The sequence below is a fragment of the Sinohyriopsis cumingii genome, chromosome 5 (assembly GCF_028554795.1).
Source record: "Sinohyriopsis cumingii isolate HCF-2022 chromosome 5, ASM2855479v2, whole genome shotgun sequence".
NCBI lineage: Eukaryota > Metazoa > Mollusca > Bivalvia > Unionida > Unionidae > Sinohyriopsis > Sinohyriopsis cumingii.
In genome coordinates, this window is record NC_142965.1 from 3,759,376 (window position 1) to 3,781,878 (window position 22,503).

The following is a 22,503-nucleotide window of genomic DNA, read 5'->3' on the forward strand; positions in this document are numbered from 1 at the left end:
TCTTTGAACTCAAAGAATTTGATTCTCACTCAGAAGTCTTGACTACTTTAATTTCAGGCGTCTTGAAAAATTAAACACTTCTTTAGATATAGTCTGAATATACCTCCCCGGTTGTGTATACCCCCTTACCGAGTTTAAAAATGAAAAGCACAAATTACATAAAAGATGCACAGAAAATTATTCAGTTCATGTATTGATTTATAATTCGAAAATTATTATGCCGGGGGGGGGGGGGGCCTCCTGCGGGGTGGGGGGGGCTAACACTGTTATCGTCTGCGCGTTTTCTTCCAAACGAAAGTTTTCTGTGTAATAGACGACCCTGCTCGCCAGTCATTTCCAGTACCTGGATAAGTCCATTCTTAGCGAAGGGGTGTACGCACGACTACACATGTATGTACATGGAAGGAAAATACTACGTTGTCTGCTTCCAAGATTTACAATGCTGAATCAAGCAAATGGAAGATTATGACAACTATAAATTTGCCATTCACATGAATTTAACAAGCGGTGTAATTTCTATGTTCTTGTGTGCAAAGGGATATAACTCTAAACTCTCAACATTATGGCAATTTACGGAATTATCCGGCATTTACCTAATAGGATGAACTACTTCACTCTGCTGTCTGAGGAAAATAGACTCGCCATAGTGTAAGCAATATGGCTCCGTGTTAATGTGAAGAATCCGTTAAGCATGAAAGGCGCAGAGGATGACAGTGTTAGGCCCACTCTAGTCACATTCAGGTTAGAGATTATAAGTCAATGAATGAATTGACTAAGTTATATGCAATCTGTATAGCATTAACAATTTCAATTATGGAAACCGTTCGGGGAGTACAAACAAAAGGGGAAGTATATTCATACTATTTATGGGAGTTTAGTTTGGGACAAAATGTTGTCCTTTACGTTAACGTTTCTAGACACTATTAGTTAGTTTTCTAAATGAGAGATCTGACACCGTTTCTTTACCTCTCAAAATTTGTTTTCGCCGCTTTTGTTTTCTTTTTTCCATTGTCTCCAACATTTGATTCTCTGAAGACTGTCAATATTCTGTCTTGTAAGTCTTCCGCTATGTTTTAATGTTCAACACATTTCAATACAAATAAACACTCAACGTGGATTTTCTTTTATCCCAATCGATACTGTCTATATAGTATCGATATTGTGCATAATGAGCCCTTTTGATTAAAGTAAGTTGCTGGATTCATCGGCTATATACCTGATATAACGATATCCCGATGGGCTATATTAAGGCATTATGTGTGTGTGTGTGTGTGTGTGTGTGTGTGTGTGTGTTTACTGACTGGTTTGGTGCTTTCTACTTACCTCCTTCAAGGGCTATGGCTGGACCGAACAAGACAATTCCCATGTATCCAGTCTGTGCAAGACAGAAAATATGATGAGATAACGAGTGCGTTTGGAGTTCAGAAAGATAGTGACCGATTTATGTTGTATCTATGTTTGCGAAAACCAGACTCAGTAAGAATGCTCGTACTTATAACATAACATAACATAACATTATATATATATATATATATATATATATATATATATATATATATATATATATATATATATATATATAATGGATGGTAAAATCAACACAGATCAGGGGCATATGCATTTTGTATGTAAAAATCAACACACATATATCTTCTCTAAAATAAAGGTACATTGGAATACTGAAGGACTTACATAAGACACCATGCCAAGAACTGTTCCGACTGTTCGAATATGGCGAGATTTGAACCTCAGTTCTAGATACTGAAAGTGAAAGAAACAAACTTCAGACTAAAATGTCTATTAGCTGTTCATTTTTATCCATCTGGCATGATTACAACTTTATAAATTACTCAGTAACTCCTTGTTCAATACTCTCAGTTCACACACACACACACACACACACACACACACACACATATATATATATATATATATATATATATATATATATATATATATATATATATATATATATATATATATATATATATATATATATATATATATATATATATATAAAGAATACAAATCATATGGCGAATAACAGTCCTTTCAAGTGTACTGGATCCAGCAAGGGATCATGCTTGTCAGGTATTATTAAAATATAAATGTAATAAACTGACTACGAACAGTGCAAAACTAGTATCTAACTAGCCTAAGCGCTTTTGACTCTTAATGAGTCTTTTTCAAAGGCAAATACAAAACATAGACAAGACAAACGAATAAACAGAAAAACCGTTGTCTTTGCAAAACTTTACATGACTATGACTTGTTGCGGATGCTGGAAGATGTTTTATATTGACCTAGAAATCGATGGGCCGTAGCGACACCTGTAATGTAAACCTGTATAGTTGTATGTTTAGAGATAGATGATAACATCTTGCTATCGAAATGATCTGTGACAAAGTGTGGTACAAAATTTTTATCTAGCACGAAATGTACTTTCATAAATAATTATAAAGGTCGAACGGTCTTAAATTCTGTGATATCTGACCAGCATGATAATCAGGCAATTACTAAGAAACACCATTGTTGAAATTCATACCCTTCTAAAATATTTTAGCAAATAATATGCTTTCGAATTGTTCTCAGAATCTTACCATTTCAATTTATCAAATTTGGAAAGCATTTTCAAAATGAAAGTCATTACAGCTTTCCTACTCTTTTGGCTCAAAAACAATTACATGAAGAAGAAAAAATCTTTCAAAATTCAACAGAGCCATCTCTACGGCCGTATTGTATCTTTCTTTTGTTAGGTGGATTTTGTTTTAAATTAAAATTTACCAGATTATGAAGCTTACATTTCATTAACATTTCTTGATTTGGGTTTTCTTTATATAGGTACAGATTGTCCATGACATGAACTTTCCAACACTCACCTCATACGCGCTGGTAATCTTTAAAGGATGTAGCAAAGGAACCATCAGCTTGATGGCCAGCATGTTGGCACAAAACCATCCGATGTTCCCAATAAACCATTGGAATCCGTAAATGTAGATCTCTGCTGGCGTACCCAGCATCATAATAGATGATTCAAACGACACAACCAGAGATATGGCTACCGGAAGTACAGCCATACGTCGATTTCCGATCAGATACTCAGACGTGGTCCGTTGTTTCCCACCGGAAAGGGCATAATAGATTCCGATACCCAGGGACACTACGATGGTAATTCCAAAGATGATGTAGTCCACGAAGTGGAAGGAATGGATCGGATTCGTCATTGTGGTGGTTGTTACTATGGGTCAGATACCAATTCTATATTGGTAGATTGCAAGCATTAACACAAATAGCTATGGTAATAATAGCAATTGGACCAAATCTTATCATGGAATGATTGAGAAACTTTATATGTAAAATATAGCTACCATGGAATATAAATTGACACTGAAATTAATATTTCTTGATAACGTAATGATAACAAACCAACATACTCGATGTTTGCAAAATTAGCATCAAATATGGGTTTGAAGAACGAGGAAAGAAAGGAGCGAATGACGGAGGAAATAATGGGAACGTGGAGAAGGATGAAAGAAATAAGAGAATAGGAACTATTGAAAAAAATAGTAATTAAATACTCTGGACAATGAACTTTTAAAACCTTTCTTATATTCACTTATTAGTGTTAATTTTTCTGCTTTAATGTATATTCTTGTTTTCTCCATTAACTTTACATGGTCACAATTGTGCAGTATTTATCCGTACTGCACTGATTCATACTACAGGACACCTGTATCACATAACAGAGAATTGACTGTAAGGAACCACCGTTTTCTTGTAAAAAAAAAAACAACAATGTACGCCCATGTAGCATACGGCTGTCGCTTTTGATTTGTTAGAATTGTTTTGAATGAACTAAACAAGCTGATTGAACCATATAAAAGGAGAGATTATAAAGCTGACGATGTGGATGAATTTATTTAGTCCCAAAATAAACTTTCAATCAAGCAAGACACTGAATGTCATACCCGCAATGTTCATCAATATCTTAATGTCAACAAACTTTGCATTGAAAATATTATTCCTGATTATTCAAACACTTATTTTGCAGACATGCTTATGAAGAATCGCAAGCTAATTTCACAGAAAATACAATTGAAAAAGATGGAACTTGGCAGAAAAGAGCCGTAGAGTTGATAAGCCAAAAAGACGAAGAAGCGTCATTTTCTGCTTGAGAAATGGGCTCACACATCCCATCTGCTTAGATTTTTATGGAAGATTATAATATTTTGAGCCTGAGAAAACCACCCAAAAAATGGCGACGTATCAATATTGCCAGATTCCACCAATACTCCATAATTTCGATGTCAGGGATATTAACACTTTTGACGGAAATGGGAGCGATGATTGCAGACTCAAAATGCATCACATTTTTTCTACAGGTATAGGACCTGTGAGAAGAAAACCCAGTTCAGTTTTACCTGCAGTATTTGAAATGGAGACTCTGAAAAATGACAATCACTACCCCTTTTATTTCACCCCGTTTCCAGTGCAAAAATTGAAAGGATCTTTATAAATTTGGTGAACATTTACTTAGTGAATTGTTTATCTGATTTCAAAAAAGAAACAGACAATTTTTTTAAAAAGAGGTATGGATTTGTACCTTGGACACGTACAAATGCCCAGAATTAAATGGGTCGATAAAAGTTGGAAGATTTAAGAAAAATAAAGAGACAAGGACATAAGAAGGAAAAAAAATATTTATTTACAAGAAATGAGTGATATAAAAAATATAAACAAAAACAGCTTTTACATGAGAAAATATTTAAAAATGCAGGTATTATACTTTAGAAAAAAAGTGGTTAACTACTTGAAATCTCATATAAAACTGGCTGCAGAATGGGAAGAAAATTCAAATGAGAATCATCAGCCGTTCGTTTGTGACAATATTATTGAACGCTGATTCCCCTCTTAGAAAGATTATGCAAGGGACAGGGCAGACAATTTTGTAATCTAGAGCTGATAATAACAATGGCAATACTTTTCTTACCTTTCAGCATCTTTTAATGTTTTCAAAATGTTCATTCTTAGGTATATTTACTAATTAGAATTATATGGTTCCATTATTAGATCCTCAGTAACAGAAGTTACATTCCAAATGAATTTTATTGCACTCCAAAACGAAACGAATTTGATCTTTCATAGCCAAAACATATTTCATCCTGCATTCTTTTTGGTAATTTCAATTTAAGAACCAACACTTTGTCCAGCATATGATTCGAAACTATTAATGAAGAACAGAAACACATATGCAGTTTGATACCAAGTCCTTTCCGCCAGATACACGTACAGATATGGAATTTATCCAGCTAATAACCTAAGTTCATCATTACTCGATGATCAGAATATAGTTCGACCAAATAACAAAATACATACATTCCATATAAATTAGGAAAGTTGTTCCAAGGCACATGTACATAGTACGGAATTTATCCAGCTATAATCTAGAGTTCATCATTACTCAATGAGCAGAATGTAGTTCGACCAAAATAACAAAATACCAACATTTCATGCCAGTAGGGAAAGTTGTTACCAGGCACACACATTCACAATATGACTCGGAATTTCAATTTTATATAAAGCAAAATCAGATTTTTATATATAACAAAAACAAATGTTTGAGCGCGCGGTATGCTACTTAGTTCGAATGTCGTTTGAAGACGCTGTGTTTGCATGGATACTGTTACTGCGCATTTCTGAAACTACGCTGTACTCACTTTGGAATGTAGCAGACATTCAATTAATGTTTAACTTTTACTGTGTTCTTTTTGTTTTCCGACCTTAGGTAGAAAATCCAAATGAGCATGTAACAAAAAATCATTACATTTGTATAAGAAAATATGAACTCGTTTTGTTCTGACCCATGTTACAGTCCTTATGTCGTGCACTTCTACTATAAAAAAAACAACATCTTTCTTATGTTCCCATTTAAATGTAGTGACCAGTAAAAAGTACAGTGTGTCACTATAGCCTCTAATTGGACTCTCGTGTTAAACCAAGTTAAAGATTATGGATTCTAACGTGCATTTAACATTAGACCAACGTCGTTGAATGTATGGGAAAACAGTACTGGCTAAAAATTGGTTTATCGGTTTTTCACAAAATCACTTTGTCATGTTATAAATGATAGTAATATAATAGGTTATGTATGTTTGGACACGAAATGTTATCGGCAGGAGCTTATCTGCCCTCTTTTCCACGTACTGCTTAATTGTATGTCGGTCGTTAACATCTTGACTCGGAAATGAGGAGTGCCTCGATTGGAATGCTGAATCATTCTTTTTCATTCGGGAACACGAAAACTCAACACTAAGAGGAGGCAACATTGAACCTTTGTTAAATTTCTGAATAGCGTCCGTATGCGAAAAACTTCGCGGTCATGATTATTGCGTCCAAATGATTATGGTCACGTGGTTATATTTTCCAGAAAATAGAGTCCTCCAAAAAATCTATATATAAAACTTGTGAGATGTTTTGAAAGTTTAACAAAGCGCCAACACCACTTGAATTTTCTGTATCCCATAGGGTCTGCACAAAGTCTTTCTATAAATCCCCGCTTGTTCCATGAATGTATGTTTCTCTTTGTTGATTTGATTTGTGCGTTTCTATAATGGGTCTTCATAAACGCTTCCATTCCGGAGTATTTTGTCTATTCATTAGTTCTTGCCACCACAATGGCGCTCAATAAACACGTTTTGTTTAACATTTTGGTCTTGGCTATGTTTCCTTGTTAATTTATGGGAGCTGTTCAACATTTTACAACGTTTCGAATCTCATCAGTGCCTTTGGGAGCCATTAATTCAGCAGATCTAATCAAATCGAGTCATCAATGGAGATTTAAAAACTGCCCATGTGGGATATTCGGCCAAAACGTTGTCGCGATAATAACATAGAATTGTTAGTGATAAATGTAGCCGATTTCTCTACGGGAACCTCTAACCAAACTTTCTTGGAGCTATATATCGGCGTCATAAAATACATTGTAATACATTTCTTAACGACACTTGCATATCGCTCGATAACAATTTCAGAATATATAATTATTTAGCGGAGTCATCGAATGCTTTGCAATAAAATTTATGGACGTAACTGCCTATCGCTCCAACGTATTTATGAATACAAAATTTTTATAGCGAAGTCATCGAGTGCATTGCATAAAAAGGTTTTCTATAAATATGTTCCACGAATAAAATCAAATTTCCAGAGCTTTCAGACCTTCCACTTCTAAATCTACATTCTAAAACTGGAATCACACCGAACCAGTCCCTAAATATCGGGTTGTAATTACAAGTGTGAGTCATCATACGAAATCACACAGCTTATATACAATAGTTTGTAAGTGAGGTCGGGTGGGTGTAGGATTGCAAGAATGTTGCTCTGTTGGTCTGTAATTATGGGAATAAGTACTGTCACCAGGTTCAATTCACATTTAATTCCATGAATGCTCAATTTTCTACTAGCTCCAAAGTGTCACATTATATTCACTGAGCTACCGACGGTTCCCGAAGATAAGTTGCTATTAACACAAAATGCATACAATGACGTGGTCGCTATTCTTGTATTTTAACTGGGGTTTCAAAAACCAAAGAAAGCCAGAAAACAAACGAAAAACACAAAATCTGAACAATATTATAAAGCTTTATTTCATAATTATTTAGTTAATAATTAAAACGATAGGAAGAAAATGATAACAACAAAATGCGATTTCGGGTATTGGATTATACGACAAAGCTTAATTTATTCCTTTACACAATTAATGATTTAGTCGTTGTATTATCATATTCGAAATCACGTCTATTTACCGTCATCATCGGAATATATTTCCCTATTAGATTTGCATGTTTGACGGGATGCTAATTCCCCACCAAACACCTGATTCAATAATAATCAGAAACACATCGACGTCCGGAAACCGTTCTAGCTCCACACGCGAAATCATCACAGAGGCCTCACGGCGTTCTATAAATTACACAGTATCTAGCTCCACACGCGAAATCACCACAGAGGCCTCACGGCGTTCTATAAATTACACAGTATCTAACTCCACACGAAATCATCACAGAGGCCTCACAGCGTTCTATAAATTACACAGTATCTAACTCCACACACGAAATCATCACAGAGGTCTCACGGCGTTCTATAAATTACACAGTATCTAACTCCCCACACGAAATCATCACAGAGGCCTCACGGCGTTCTATAAATTACACAGTATTTAACTCCACACACGAAATCATCACAGAGGCCTCACAGCGTTCTATAAATTACACAGTATCTAACTCCACACACGAAACCATCACAGAGGCCTCAAGGCGTTCTATAAATCACACAGTATCTAACTCTTACTTTAAGTTGCGTTGATGATAAGCAGGAACGCAATATTCACTAGTCACGTGAAGGTGGTTTTGTCGCCATTGTTTTATTTCTCAAAAATGTTACAGAAATCCGTGAATTTTAAATGAGTTTTGTCTTCATTAGTAAAGATGAATTGCATTTTTTGTTGCTGTTTTAACTTGGAATTTTACTCAAAGAGTTGTAAAATATCTGTAAGCAGTCTTTTTCCATCTATAAAATTTGAAACGGAACTTTACAAACTCGGAAGATGTAAGTCCTATAAATTGCCTTCAGGTACAAGAAAACTCCTGATGAAAACGCTTGGTAGTTTCAATTTTGTGATAACGGTTTGGCTTTTAATTGCATCCTGTGAACATTTGTCAAACACACTTTCGCAATGGCAATACGTAACTTTTGAATCATCACTGGGTATAGAAAAGGCATCTGATGTCAATATAAAAGTTTAACATTCATCAAAATTTATCTGGTGAAAAAAGTAATTTTATGTTCGAATTTGCAATGATGTCGTGGAATGGAGCAATCAGTACTATTCATTTCAAGTTTATTCCTGATACCTCAAAAAGCATATTGGGTAGTAAAATATTTTTCCTCATTTTACCCATTCACTGTCTCTAATAACTGCACTTGCTAATTTCAACAATTAGAGCAGATTGTACTGAAAAAGAATTACCGTTTTAATTTTCCTGTTATGGTAATTATTGTTAACCTAATAACAAAACATTTAGAAATCCGGATCATTACCTACAGTAAATGTGAATGTATCCACTTACATTAATAAATCATTTTTTTTTCTTTTTTTGCTTTTCTGTATGTACGTTAATCTGAGATGTCTTTGATTTTCATGCTTCGATGGTTGTGCGTCACGTCGTAATATTTTCTGTTTCTCTTCGTCCATATAACCTTACTTTTATATATTTTGTGTCAGGTTCTCGTGACTGATATTCTCCACTCCACAATAAGTCGCCTCTGTTAAAACTTGCATCCTGCATTCTACTTATCATTTTCAAAATTTTTAAACAAATCTCTTCGGAACGAAATCCAGTTTGAAACTCTTATGCTTGCTTTCAACCCTAGTAACAATTATGTGAATCATTTACGTAAAAATCGTTTAATGTAAGAACGATAGAATTTCCAGAACTATTTTCCTTGTTTTCAAGCTATTTAAAATTATTTGATTTATTTAAGTAAAAAATATCTTTCAATTGAAACGACAGTTTTTACAGCCTACATGTATTTTAATTATTTTCCAACCTCTTTAAATATTCCGATTTATTTAGCTGAAATGATACACAGCCGTACACTAACAACAGGGTCACAGGAGCAACTGCTTCGATTAGTCGTCTTTTTAAAACATGCAGGAGAGTGAAACAGGCCTGTTATACATTCTTGATTGGATAAAATTGCATTAAATGAATATGCTTGCTTCTTCCTCTTTGAAATTCAAAACGATTTTCAAGTCTTGGTAACTAATCTTTCTTTCCCATTCTGCATTTTGATTTTTAAGCGTAGCTTATATAACATCAAATTGTCATTTCTATTCGAAAATTAAAATTCATGACACTTCCTGGATAAAACTTGTAACATATCTCAATGGTACATTGTTGTAGTTTTTACTAATAAGGAGCACCAAAGTCACATCTTGGATGTTGTATATGTTATGCTCGAATTCTTCAAATATTATTTTAGTTCTGTTTTTATCGATTTATTTAGTCACTGATTGTTAAATAAAGTTAATGTCATTAGCAACAAAAGTCACAATAAGTTAAATTCTGTATATTACATTTTATATTTTTATATTGTAATTAGCGTTAGTCTCTATTTACGATATTTATTTCATCCTAAATGAACAGTAAATGCCAAAACAATGTCCATACGGACTTCATATGTCTGGGGATATGTGAAGTAAACTATGCATGCTGAAAGTAAAGCATCCTAACGAACTTGAAGAATTCAGTACATGTCAAAGGCAAGCACTCAAAACAATTTGAAGATGTCAAAGTATGTTAAAGGCAAGCATCCTAAACATTTTGAATAATTTAATGCATGTTAAAAGCAATCATACCAACGCATGAGTAGAATTCAATGCCTGTTGAAAGCAAGCACCCAAAAAAAGTTGAAGAATGAAATGTACTGTAAAATCAAACACTCTAGGGGGCGCTCTACGGATCTAATGAACCTCTGAGAGAGTGACACAGGAAGGTGAAGTTCTTTGCATTTACAACGTGCACAATGGAGAGAATGTTTACATACCTCTTTAACTTTCATTTCCTGTGGCTGAAATTTCATTGCTATCGCACGTATGGAAATTGTACATGACCTAAGAACACAGCTGACCAAAAAGACTGCTTTCATATGCTTAATAAAACCAGCCTGAATTAGTCTAAATTACACTATTTTCAGCATTTATTTCAAATAGAGAAAATGAAATTTGCCAGACTAGACAGTACCAGTTTCTGAAAGTGCAACGAATGAAATACCATATATATATATATATATATATATATATATATATATATATATATATATATATATATATATATATATATATATATATATATATATATAATTTATCGGCTCGTTTTTACCTTTTTTTGTATAGTCTGCTTCTGAAGTCCAGGAAGTGAAAATGACCAAGCGGAGCTAGCGGTTTTTCGAAAGATGCAAATCTGAAGCAAGGCCAAGCTGTATACTCTATAACCCTAAACACACCCATCAATCAAACACCAAAACAAAGGGAATTAAATGTTGCTTTAACAGTACCTAAGATATACAAATTCATTTTTAAATAGCTAGTATAACAAGTGTGGAAAACCTGGGAAGTTCTTTTTTTTTTTTTTTTGGTTTTAAATGTATCCCTATACAAAACCGTAGAGCTCCACCTTATCGAGCTTGAATAGTTCAATGTAAGTTAAAGGTAAGGCACCCTAACGAATTTGATGAATTCGCTGCATATTTAAGTCAAGCACCCTAAGGAATTTGATGAATTCGGTGCATATTGAAGTCAAGCACTCTAAGGAATTTGAAGAATTCGATGCATATTGAAGTCAAGCACCCTAAGGAATTTGATGAATTCGATGCATATTGAAGTCAAGCGCCCTAAGGAATTTGATGAATTCGATGCATATTGAAGTCAATCACCCTAAGGAATTTGATGAATTCGATGCATATTGAAGTCAATCACCCTAAGAAATTTGAAGAATTCGATGCATATTGAAGTCAATCACCCTAAGGAATTTGAAGAATTCGATGCATATTTAAGTCAATCACCCTAAGGAATTTGAAGAATTCGATGCATATTGAAGTCAATCACCCTAAGGAATTTAAAGAATTCAGTGCATATTGAAGTCAATCACCCTAAAGAATTTGAAGAATTCGCTGGATATTAAAGACAAGCACCCTAACAAATTTGAAAAATGCAATGTATTTAAAGCTGTAAAGCCTTTACTCACAAATAACAGACAGCGGAAAAAAAAACAAAAACAAGTGAAAATACAATAACTTTATATCAAAATTCCAGCTTAAGCGGATAAGAAACTATCAACTGCGGAAGGACACAATTTGTTGTCGATGAAATGAATAGTTATCTCAAGAAAATGGGCTGCTAACTCAGAAGGATTGATACATTAGAAGGAAGCGCGTGAATTGATTGCATTTAATTTAGACAAGATACACACAGGAAGGTTTTAAATCGATGTCGTGGTCTACTTATATTGGCATGAACTTTACAATTTTCTTGTTTTAAAAGATATAAATTCGTAACTAAGTCAGATGGTCCTAAATAGGATGTACTTACATCTGAACCAGAGCTAATTGTTTCGCTTCATTTGCTAAAAAAAAAATAATTACATTTTGGAGATGTTCAAAATGGTCAAGATTTTACCACGGTAAATTCATCTTGCGGTCGAACATGACAGAACCTTTAATACAATCTGAGCATAGTAAGTCAGTGATATGAAAATATCACCTACATCCCACATTCTTCAATACTCAGTAAGTTTTCATCGTATCGTGGTGTAGTATGTCGTTCAATATGATTTAAGGACTTCAGATTGAACTGGCATATAAATATTAAAGCTAATTGTAGCAGCAGGTTTGTTAGAATCAAGTACGGGATTTATGGTTAGTTTTGTAGCCTGATAACATTGTGCCTCTAGTGTTTATTTTTCTTCATTTGCTTAAACTACGGTCAAACTTACAGCGCATTTGCTGGTAAATCTAGTATTAGGTTGTGAACGCGTAGTTGTTAAAAATACATGTAATGCAGTTGTTTACTCTACCATTAATCTTATATCATAGTTGTTAAATCTACCATATAAATTTCCAAAGCAGTAGATGTCTATATTTTTTATTTATTTATCTTATCATCGAATTTCTGTGATTTACATACGCTATGCATTTTGTAACGTACACATATTATAACAGAAAGATACCGTCCGAGAAATTGTAATGTAGATACAGTATAATAGAAATAGCTCGTTCTAGAGAAATTGTAATACAGACATTATCAGAATAGAAATATACCGTTCTAGAAAAATTACAAGGTAGACATAGTATAATGGAAATAGATCATTCTAGAAAAATTGTGATGTAGATATAGCAGAAAAGAAATAGACAAATTTTAATGTAGATATACTTTAACTGATATAGCGTGTTCTAGAGAACTGTAATACAGACATAGCAGAATAAAAGCAGACCGTTCTAGAGAAATTGTAATACAGACATAGCAGAAAAGAAATACACCGCTCTAGAGAAATTGTAATGTAGGCGTAGTATAATAGAAATAGTCAGTTGCAGAGAAATTGTAATGTAGACAAAGTAGAATAGAAATTGAATTGCAGACATAGTAGAATAGAAACAGACCTTTCTAGATAAGTTGTTTTCGTAGATTTAATGCCATTTTTCAGCTCATGACAGGCTATACATGCTGGCAAGTATAACTGGTCGAGGAAAAACCCAAGAAACCAGGGAAGTACCACCGGGAAGCAACTGACAAGCTTTCTCATTAACCCACACTGGCCGATCCCGAGACTCGAACCAGCGAGGAAAGGAGTGAAATGGCAGTGATCGGTAAGGCAGCGCTTTAGAGTCTAGACCCCTTAGCCACCAGGGGAAATTGTAATGTAGACAAAACAGAATAGAAATAGCCAGTTCTTGAGAAATTACTATTGTTTTGAGTCTTCTTTTTAATAAAGATTGAGTATTAGCTGAGTCGTTATAATTTAATCATATGTTTTTGTGTAGCAACGGGGTAAAATGAATCTGCTACAACATGCTCAAACTTTGTATTTTAGACTGTGTTTAAAAACATTAGCCAAGAAAGCAATAACGACTGCGGTAGAAGAACTATTAATACTGTGAATACACATTGACAAATATAAAAAAGGGAAAAGAAACAAAATAATACGTACATTTTCACGGTATGTATGGTATTGCAGTATCATTCACAGATTGGTATCATATCTATCGACAAGACTCGAAAGTCCTTCATGTGAATTTGTTAAAGAGTCTGTGTATATGTTTACTTATCTAACCTGATACCGTACTCCCTCTGCTTTACGATCGTTTGTTCCGTTTTAAATACATTTCATGCAGTTATATCATATCGTGACAAATAAATCAAGAAAAGACATCAATAAACGTGTGGCATGTTTTTATGCACGTTTGTTCATGTTCGAGTCAAAACCTTGATGATTTCGTTTCCGCAAGGACTATTTCGTGTGCAGGTGTATTTTATCTAAATAAGAGTTTGGTCTTATTATAGCAGCATGCATGGTAATTTTATCTTAAATTGTTTGCCGGTCACGCTCGAACTCATCATTGGTGTATCTTCAGATTAATTCCACTAGCTTACTAGTTTGATAATACTGCTTTTAATCGCTGTTGATTAACAGGCAATATACTATAAGTAAATGACGCTGATTTGAATGTGACCTCAACTAAATGGACAGGACCTCCATAGTGGTACATACACACTATTCAAAACGCTTCATTTCAGTCTACATAAACAATTTCTGCATTGCAACCCAACCATAAAAATTGACCTTGAAAGTAGGGTCATAAATTTGTGTTATGTGACATGACCAAAATTCATAATGCATGAATATAGTTCTTTGATGCTATTACTATCATTGAAAATTTGACCAAAACTATCTCGCAAACAATTAATAATGTGGACCAATGGCCTTAGCCTTGATTGAAAAAAAAAACATTAAAAAAAAACAAAAAAACAAATTACACACTAAGAAGTTTTATAAATTTCTGTGCACTGCCTTCACTATCGATAGAGTTAGAGTACAAATACAAAACGTCTGCAACCTGCAGATCTGACGTTCCACATCAAAAACACAAAATACGACCTCAGGCAAATATTGTTACAGGGTTATCTGAAATAATATGACAACACCTAGGCAACAGTTTGGATGCAATCAATGGCACTGACGTGGGACATGGACTTACATATAGGTCTTTCAAAGTGCTCAGTGACACTACTACGTTATACGTGAACCTATTCCAATTTGCATGTTTATTACTTTTTAAGAGTTTCCGAGTTACAGCCCCAAATAAAACTAATAATGTTCACCGTTGGCCTTAAAGTGGTAAATTAGACACGAAATTGTCTTACATGTGTGTAAAAATATACCAGTCACCATGTCAATATTTTCATCAATTTCAGAGTTACAATCAGCATACTAAATTTACAAATAAATTCGATCTGTGACGATGGTCTTCAAGAGAGGACGACGTCATACCCTTTAGTTTCGATGTGTAAATGTACAAACTAACATCCAGCCAACAGGTTGGAATCAAGATAAATTCCATGCAGAACAGTTTTGGAAGGCGTTGCACAAGCCAATATCCCTATTTTAGGACGCGTATGGGAGGTGTCACTGGCATAATTTTCACATTGTCTGAATCGGTAAAGATCAAATTCGGTGTTGTCCAAAGCATGATGATACATAACTTTTCAAAATGAGATGCAGAAACATTAAAATTTAGAATCAGGCCAAAGTCATGTCATTGCATATTCAAACACTTCCAGCTAATTGTATTTACTTTTATTTTAATCGTCAATACTAAAATATACATCTGTTAAAAATAATCCACTAAAGAAACTCTGTGCAAAACACTTTTTTCCATCAATATTATAATCACATTTTCATAAAAATTGTGAAAATATTAATTGCCATTTCCCTACAGTTTCTAGAAGGAATGATTGTGAGTTATATACAAGTACTGAAAGGGAAAGCAAAATGAGCAAAGAGCAGCCACTATAGATTGCAGCTGATGATGTCACAGTTAAGTTTCGTATTATATTAAAGTACTACAAGTTCAACATTTATTGAAGTTGGGATTTTACACACACACACACACACAAACTGGACATCACCACTGTTCAGCAAGCGATCATTCACACAAGTCTTCATTTGATTCTTTACAAGCAAAAAGAACACACACATATTGGATACAATTTTTAATAGAAACAAAATCCATTCAGTAAAAGTGTAGGTAATGTTTAGATCAAATAAAAGAGAACGCATCTCTATGCCTTTGCATGTTTCTAAATTGGAAGACGTGTTTATTGATAGTGTCGTTGAATTAAAAGTAGGGGACCCATGACTAAGAAAATATATCATGAAGGTTACAAACACTTACTCGAATATATTAATTCTTTTCCGTAACACAACATGTTCAAAACACCAAATGATGATGGGGCAGGAGATGGACGCTTCTGTTTTTAAACTGCTTTGGGTATAGTTTTAACATAGCTTGCTTCACACGTGCGAGTGATCTGAGGAGATCGAACCCACTCTAGCTGAGTTCGCTTTTAATAGGTAAAGTATAGGAAGCGAAATCTTCAACTGCAATGTGGACTCGCTGTCGATTTACCCATCGCCAGCAGGTAGGATGGTAATTTCAGTGCATTGGGGTCCAATGAATATTTGACATTAGAGGATGATTCCCCTGTGGGGAAATCACAGTTTAAAAGTGTTGATGCTTTATGGGGTCTGTGGAAATTTATCGTGAATAGATCTATATGACCACCTACGAAAAATAACATTACGGAAAACATCTGGTTCGGTATGATCAACAATGAATACTGACATTTTGTATTAAAGAAAAGGTTGTCCATGTGGCCACCTATGAGAATTTAACATTTTAGTGGCACTTTTGCCATCTAAGTGAGTTAACAGCACTGTGCTGTTATAGCCCTCAGTGGAGATTATTAAAATGTAAAAGTATACCTGAGATCCCATTATCTAAAACGTTCGACTCGATGCGACCGACGGTTAGCAGAATACTTAAGTTTAACTGTACAATTCAAAATATTGCCTCTAGACAGTCGTCAGCTTCAGCAGTATCTGTGACTCGAGTGTGTGCAACTCCACAATAGGAACCCCGCGAATTATTGTTCAACCGTTGTCGAGTGTGGTATTTTTATAGAATGTTGTCTATTTGCGTCGTAGGAAGGAGATGTGTCATTGATTGATACTGCAGCATGAATAATATGCGGGAAGATAGTCATTTCCCAAGTAGAATGTAGGGTTAGGTAACAACGATGAAATGAAGGTTGTACATTGTGGGAGGTCGTTGAAAAGTGCTCTAAATGACACCGAATTACATCTAAAAGTGAATTTCATTATTTGGAATTAACCATGGTTAGAAAAAGATGTAAACTTAAACCGCGAGAAAAACAAAGAAAAGGAAGGCTAGCACAGGCTTTATCCATTGGTTTATTAGATTTGTTTGAAGAAGAAATAAGCAAGGTGTTTCGTCCATTTTAAAGTAGAGAGTAAAAAGGTCAGGATGTGAACGAGTTAACTTAATCACAAATGAAACTTTCAAACAAGCAAACGAATGGGAGTAATATTCGCAATGTCAACAACAAACGCGAGAGACGCAGTAATTGAAAATACTATTCTGACGATTTAAAACAGTTATATCGGAGAAATATTCGTAACTTTTCGCAAATAGAATAGTTCAGACTATGACCAGTGCTCTTTATGGTCTATAAAAATAACACTCAAAAGCATATTGAGGCTATGGGCTATCGCATAAAAGAGCATATGGAGGCAAAGGGCTATCGCATATCTATCAGAGGTCTACCACTTTACTAGTCTGTCAAAACACTAAACTTGAGAAAAAATGCGACTGAAGTTTTTGGTAGGAAACTAAGAATTTCGGAGCCAATAAGCCAAAAGTGTTAATTCCGCTGTCTAAATGGACTGTCACAAAACAGCTGCTTGGCAATGTTACCGCTGTCTAAATGGACTGTCACAAAACAGCTGCTTGGCAATGTTACCCGTCTAACTATTTTGATACAATGTTAGGCTAGCAACAGAAGACAAACACTGTATGATACAGGTCATAGCTGGGGTCCCTCCAACAGCGAACATGCAAGTGACAGGGCATACATATTGTAACATCGCCCTCTTAGTAAGAGGGGTGGTTAATTGGATTTGGTTGGCGTTATCTAGAGGATGACCTCCCTCGATATTATTGTAGTGTGGGAGTGAACGAAGAATGGAATTTCAACAGAGAACTGAGCGAGAATACTGGGGAGAAATAAAGCAATACGAACCCCCTTTTGCAAGAAAATAACAAATTTAATCAGAAATATTAATAACGGCAATTCCAATTCAAGTTAGACTATATCAATATAACTTAACAGGTGTCTAATTCGGATTTATTTCATCATGATAACGAGAGGTGAAAAGAACACAATGTCCACGACCGATTTGCATCACATTCCTGTCTGGACCGTATATCAACGTCTCCTAGTTCATCCTTTCTAAGCTCTATGCTTTGCCCCCTCATGGACATCCTGTCCTTTTATTCTGACCTCGTCCTTCTTTCTTTACCCGTACTTCTGTCTCCAGACTGTCTTGTCTTTCTCTCAGAAAGCTTTTCCATAAAGGACAAAATTACACCATAATTCTGTATACCCCACTTTCTAGAGGTACATACAACTCACTTACGTTATTCAGAGCATGTTGCTATCCACACACCGCGTAAATTCTGACTTAGTACGGTAGGACATTGGCCTCGCTTCCAGCAGCAAGTCTTAAATTATCGTATTATTTTACATATGCTAATACATGATATCTGTATCGTCCTAACAAACAAAAGAAGTTGTTTCATATAACCCTATGAAATCCTACACATATGAACATTTGGATCGCATGCAATCAATTCTACCAATGGACTAATAGCTGTAAAATTAAAAGGTAAATTGCATAACAATTCTAGCATAAACACTTTCCATGAAATTGAATAAAACAAATTGCATAACAACTCTAGCATCAACACATTTCCATGAAACTGAATAAACGATACATAATATGGAAACCTAGTCATAGCAAACACATTTGCATAAACAAACAATCAAATAATAGAATATTAAGTGAAACCAAAAGTGCGTCCGTTATTGCTGTTCCCTTTCAGAACTTTGAGCGTCCTAGCACTAAAACCTGTCTTTCCTTTTACAAGACGGCCACCTGGTCCCTTTCTTGTTTAACGAGGAAAGCACTATTCTCTTTAGGCTTCCGCGGAAGCGACTACGTTTCCTCTTCCAGGAAATTTTCAGACTAAAGAATTTCGACTAAGGTCATCACTTTAAAGTCTGATTGCTCTAAAGTGCACGCCCTAATTTATTCTGCCCAATCGTAGGCAGCGGTCCGTAATTTTTCCCAAAGAAATAGTTCCTTTCATCAGGTTTAGACAGTTCTGAATCTGTGAACGACCGTTCGTAAAAATTTTCCTTTGGACATAGGTTCCTACCAAGCGGTTAGGGTTAGTAGCTCAAATGTTAACTTTCCAAGGATCGTGTTAAGATACCCCACTCAATTTCACTGAGTTGGAATTCTGCCCCTTTGAATTTTACACTGATATGGGGGAGATGAACGAATAAAGGTCGAAGTGACCCTTCACAAAGACTTTTCAGGCTTAAATGCGATAAAATTTTAATGCTCAATGCATTCAACTTTAAAGTTCGCTGCAATTCAAAATTCGACACTTCACACATATGTCTTTTTAGCTGGCAATAAGAATAGTAAGAAATATATTTATATTTAAACATCTTGAATTTCTTCAAAATGTACTTTATTAGTTCTGCAATCCGAATGACATGAAGTATACCGTGGAAAACCTGATGCACACCGAAATTGTACTGTAATTTCGACTACAATTCCAACTGAAATCACATTCTCTTTACTGCAGTGAAATGACCCATTAAATCCAGTTCATCATATGAAGAAAAGCAGAACTGAGTCAGATCAATAGAAAACAAATTTCGTCCATTCCAGACCAACTGCGAACGTTTTTCAATGCGTATTTATTCAAATATGACTATAAATTTAAAGTTTACTTAGACCAAAACGACAATTTTGTTTAAACTAAGGCCAAGCGTTCGTCGTAGATCAAAGTTCGGAGGGCGGTGCTATGTGGCCATTAATAATGTACCTGTGTATTGATGAATCTTCGGTTGTGTATTTATTTTGAAATAAAGCATAAATTCAATTATTCTGGTTTTTTTTTTTTTTGTAGTGTACTCCTGTGACATGACGGGTTGTCATGCCGCCACTGTGGTGTGTGTTATGGTTGGGTTGGGGTGTTTCCAATATTCTATTTAAATTATTACAGAAGTCCCACCCAGAATCAATTTGGTTGGAAGTTAAATTAGTTAAAGATAGCTGTAAAGTTCTGAGCGCCCATTCAGCAATGCCGACGGTAAAATGATTGAATATACAAAAACAGTGAATTTCAACGAATAACAATTTAACGACAATTCAATAGTCAAATGATTAAAATTTCCCAGGTACTCTCCTTCCGTTCGACCCTTTGATAGCATATTGCATCTTTGATTAATAGCATGAGATAGCTTTCCACCTGCCCTTGTAGCCTACTTATCTGTGTATTCTTCTCTCATATTCTTCCAATCCCTTCTCCTCTTACTCCCGACGTTCTCCAAAGTCTTTCTCCAAAGTCCTTCTCCTCGACTTCTATATACTCCTCCTTCTTCTCCACTTTCTCCTCCTCGACTCCTTTTTCCTCCTCCTCCTCGACTCTCTCCACCAACGAGACTTGTCGACTCCGACTGCTCTGCTAGTCTCACTTCTGTCACCCCTCTTAGAGACTCGGGATTTAACTGAACCGGAAGTTCTGTCCCCCAAAATGTTTCCTGTGAAAACACAATTACGGTACACTATTTTCTCATCTCACATTACACCCAGCCTATCATCAGATAACGGCTATTATATTTCTTCGGTCACGCATTAATTCCCATCGAAATACTCATACGTTCTTGTATGGTAAAACAACGTCGTAATTAAAGCACGGTATCAATTACTTCTCATTCATTCATCAATAAATTGCATCACATCACTACATATTCCTAATCCCGTTATACTAAACAATATCACTACAATCAGACACATTTCTTTACATTACAACTCATACAAAGTACACAAATATTCAAATATCCATGCATCCATATTAACTAATCTCACACACTTCAACCATTTTCCAAATTCACAATTCAAGCATTTGTAAATTCTAAAATATCACATGAATAAATGCACTAGTTTACTACGAAGTAACCTATTTGCGAATTACAAATTAATTATGACCACAAGCTAACAATTTACATAATTCTCTACATAGTACTCAAATACGTGTGTAAATGAACACTACAATGGTAATTATGCGTACTAATTGATCCTAGTATTTAAGTATACATACTACACATAATTACAATTACAATGCCGTAATATTCTGCAAAAATCGATCAAATAACGTACCAACCTTTATGAAGCTTTGTCTCCCCTTAGAACCTCCTCTTTAAGTTTACCACCAAATTAGTGGCTTCCCTAGAGTAGCAACCTTATATTGCTCAGAAATCTTCCTAGGCGAGACTAAGTATTCGCTTGCTAGCAAGAAGTTATAATTCGGATCGAAATTGTTATCACAATTCTGATTGGGTTTCGCTTAGATTCGATCCAATCAAACTTAGCGGACAATGTCATTCTCGTTGTCTGTCCAAGTGGGGACGGATTTAGCACACGCTTCGTTTCCCCCTCGCGGGTTCCTCTGATCTTAGGACTAAGCTGTAACACATAGGTGGGAAGTCGCGCGATCTAACGCCTGTGCCGATTCAAGATGTCGGGTCTTCTCTCTGGGCATGGTAACCTTGCATAAGAGATTAAATCTAAAAAGGTAATGGAAAAAATGAACTCGTTTTTTCATGCTAATACTTCCCTCCCGATAGGCCTTACAGTAGTATTCAGAAAATCGTTGATATTTTACCATATAAATGCAGTAACTTATAATATCAATCGTCCAATCATCACATTTCCGCTCTTAATTAATTGCTCTTGGCGATGATAACTACGCTCCGTTTTAGATGGCTTTGTGACATATGACTGACACATAAAACACATCTTTTGCATTTACAAGACTCTTTCCAAATATATTTTTCCCCAAAATATATAAAGACTATTGATTCTTTATTTTATATCGGCTATTGATATTATACAAAAGGTTTGCATCTCTTTTCTGAAGAAATATGACTAGTTGAAACAAGAAAAGAAGAAAACATTAAAATACACACAGCTACACAAACAACCAAATAACAAACAATTGGAAGTTACGTCATTAGAACTTTAACATTGGTGTCAGTATCGCGTTAAATGGAAATTTTATTATGCGTCGACAAATAGGATGAAATACTGTCGAAGTCACGTCTAATCACATAAGTTCTTTGTTGACCGTGCGCAAAAGAATACTTCGACCATAAATGCCTACAGAATAGTAATATAAGTTCATTGTCCACTGTGCATTATATAATGCTATAATGCAGTTACCTTTTTATCCCAAGACAATTTACTTCATGCTAAACGCATGAAATATTTATATCATCTCTATGCAACTGTTGAGTCTATTATTACCAACAGATATGTCTTTGTTCAGTTTCGGAAGTCTTGTTGGTGAATTGAATATGAAACTAAATAACAGTGTATTCTATCCTTGGATGGCATTGAGTATTTCGGATCGTACGATGGCAATGCCAATGGTGGTGGCTGTGTTATTAGTATTGTGGTGGCTGTAGTGATGACGTTGCATAGGGATCACCGCTTCGTCATCATAGCTATA

At 35.0% G+C, this 22,503-nt stretch overlaps 1 protein-coding gene across 3 annotated transcripts in view; it reads right to left on the reverse strand.

Moving 5' to 3' along the window:
* The window catches only part of LOC149798546 (sodium-coupled monocarboxylate transporter 1-like), a 38,671-nt gene extending 24,817 nt beyond the window's left edge, over nucleotides 1–13,854 (reverse strand). Inside the window, exons 1-4 of one of the 3 annotated variants that reach the window (XM_089956944.1) lie at nucleotides 13,764–13,854; nucleotides 2,880–3,238; nucleotides 1,693–1,761; nucleotides 1,324–1,375 (exon numbers count right to left, since the gene is read on the reverse strand). In XM_089956944.1, coding sequence (XP_089813070.1) covers nucleotides 1,324–1,375; nucleotides 1,693–1,761; nucleotides 2,880–3,224 — 466 coding nt within the window. In that variant the 5' untranslated portion in view covers nucleotides 3,225–3,238; nucleotides 13,764–13,854. Of the gene's footprint in view, nucleotides 1–1,323; nucleotides 1,376–1,692; nucleotides 1,762–2,879; nucleotides 3,259–12,148; nucleotides 12,183–13,763 lie in introns of those variants that run through there. The other 2 variants (XM_089956942.1, XM_089956943.1) reach the window with 2 other exon arrangements.
* Between the last annotated feature and the right edge of the window lie 8,649 nt (nucleotides 13,855–22,503).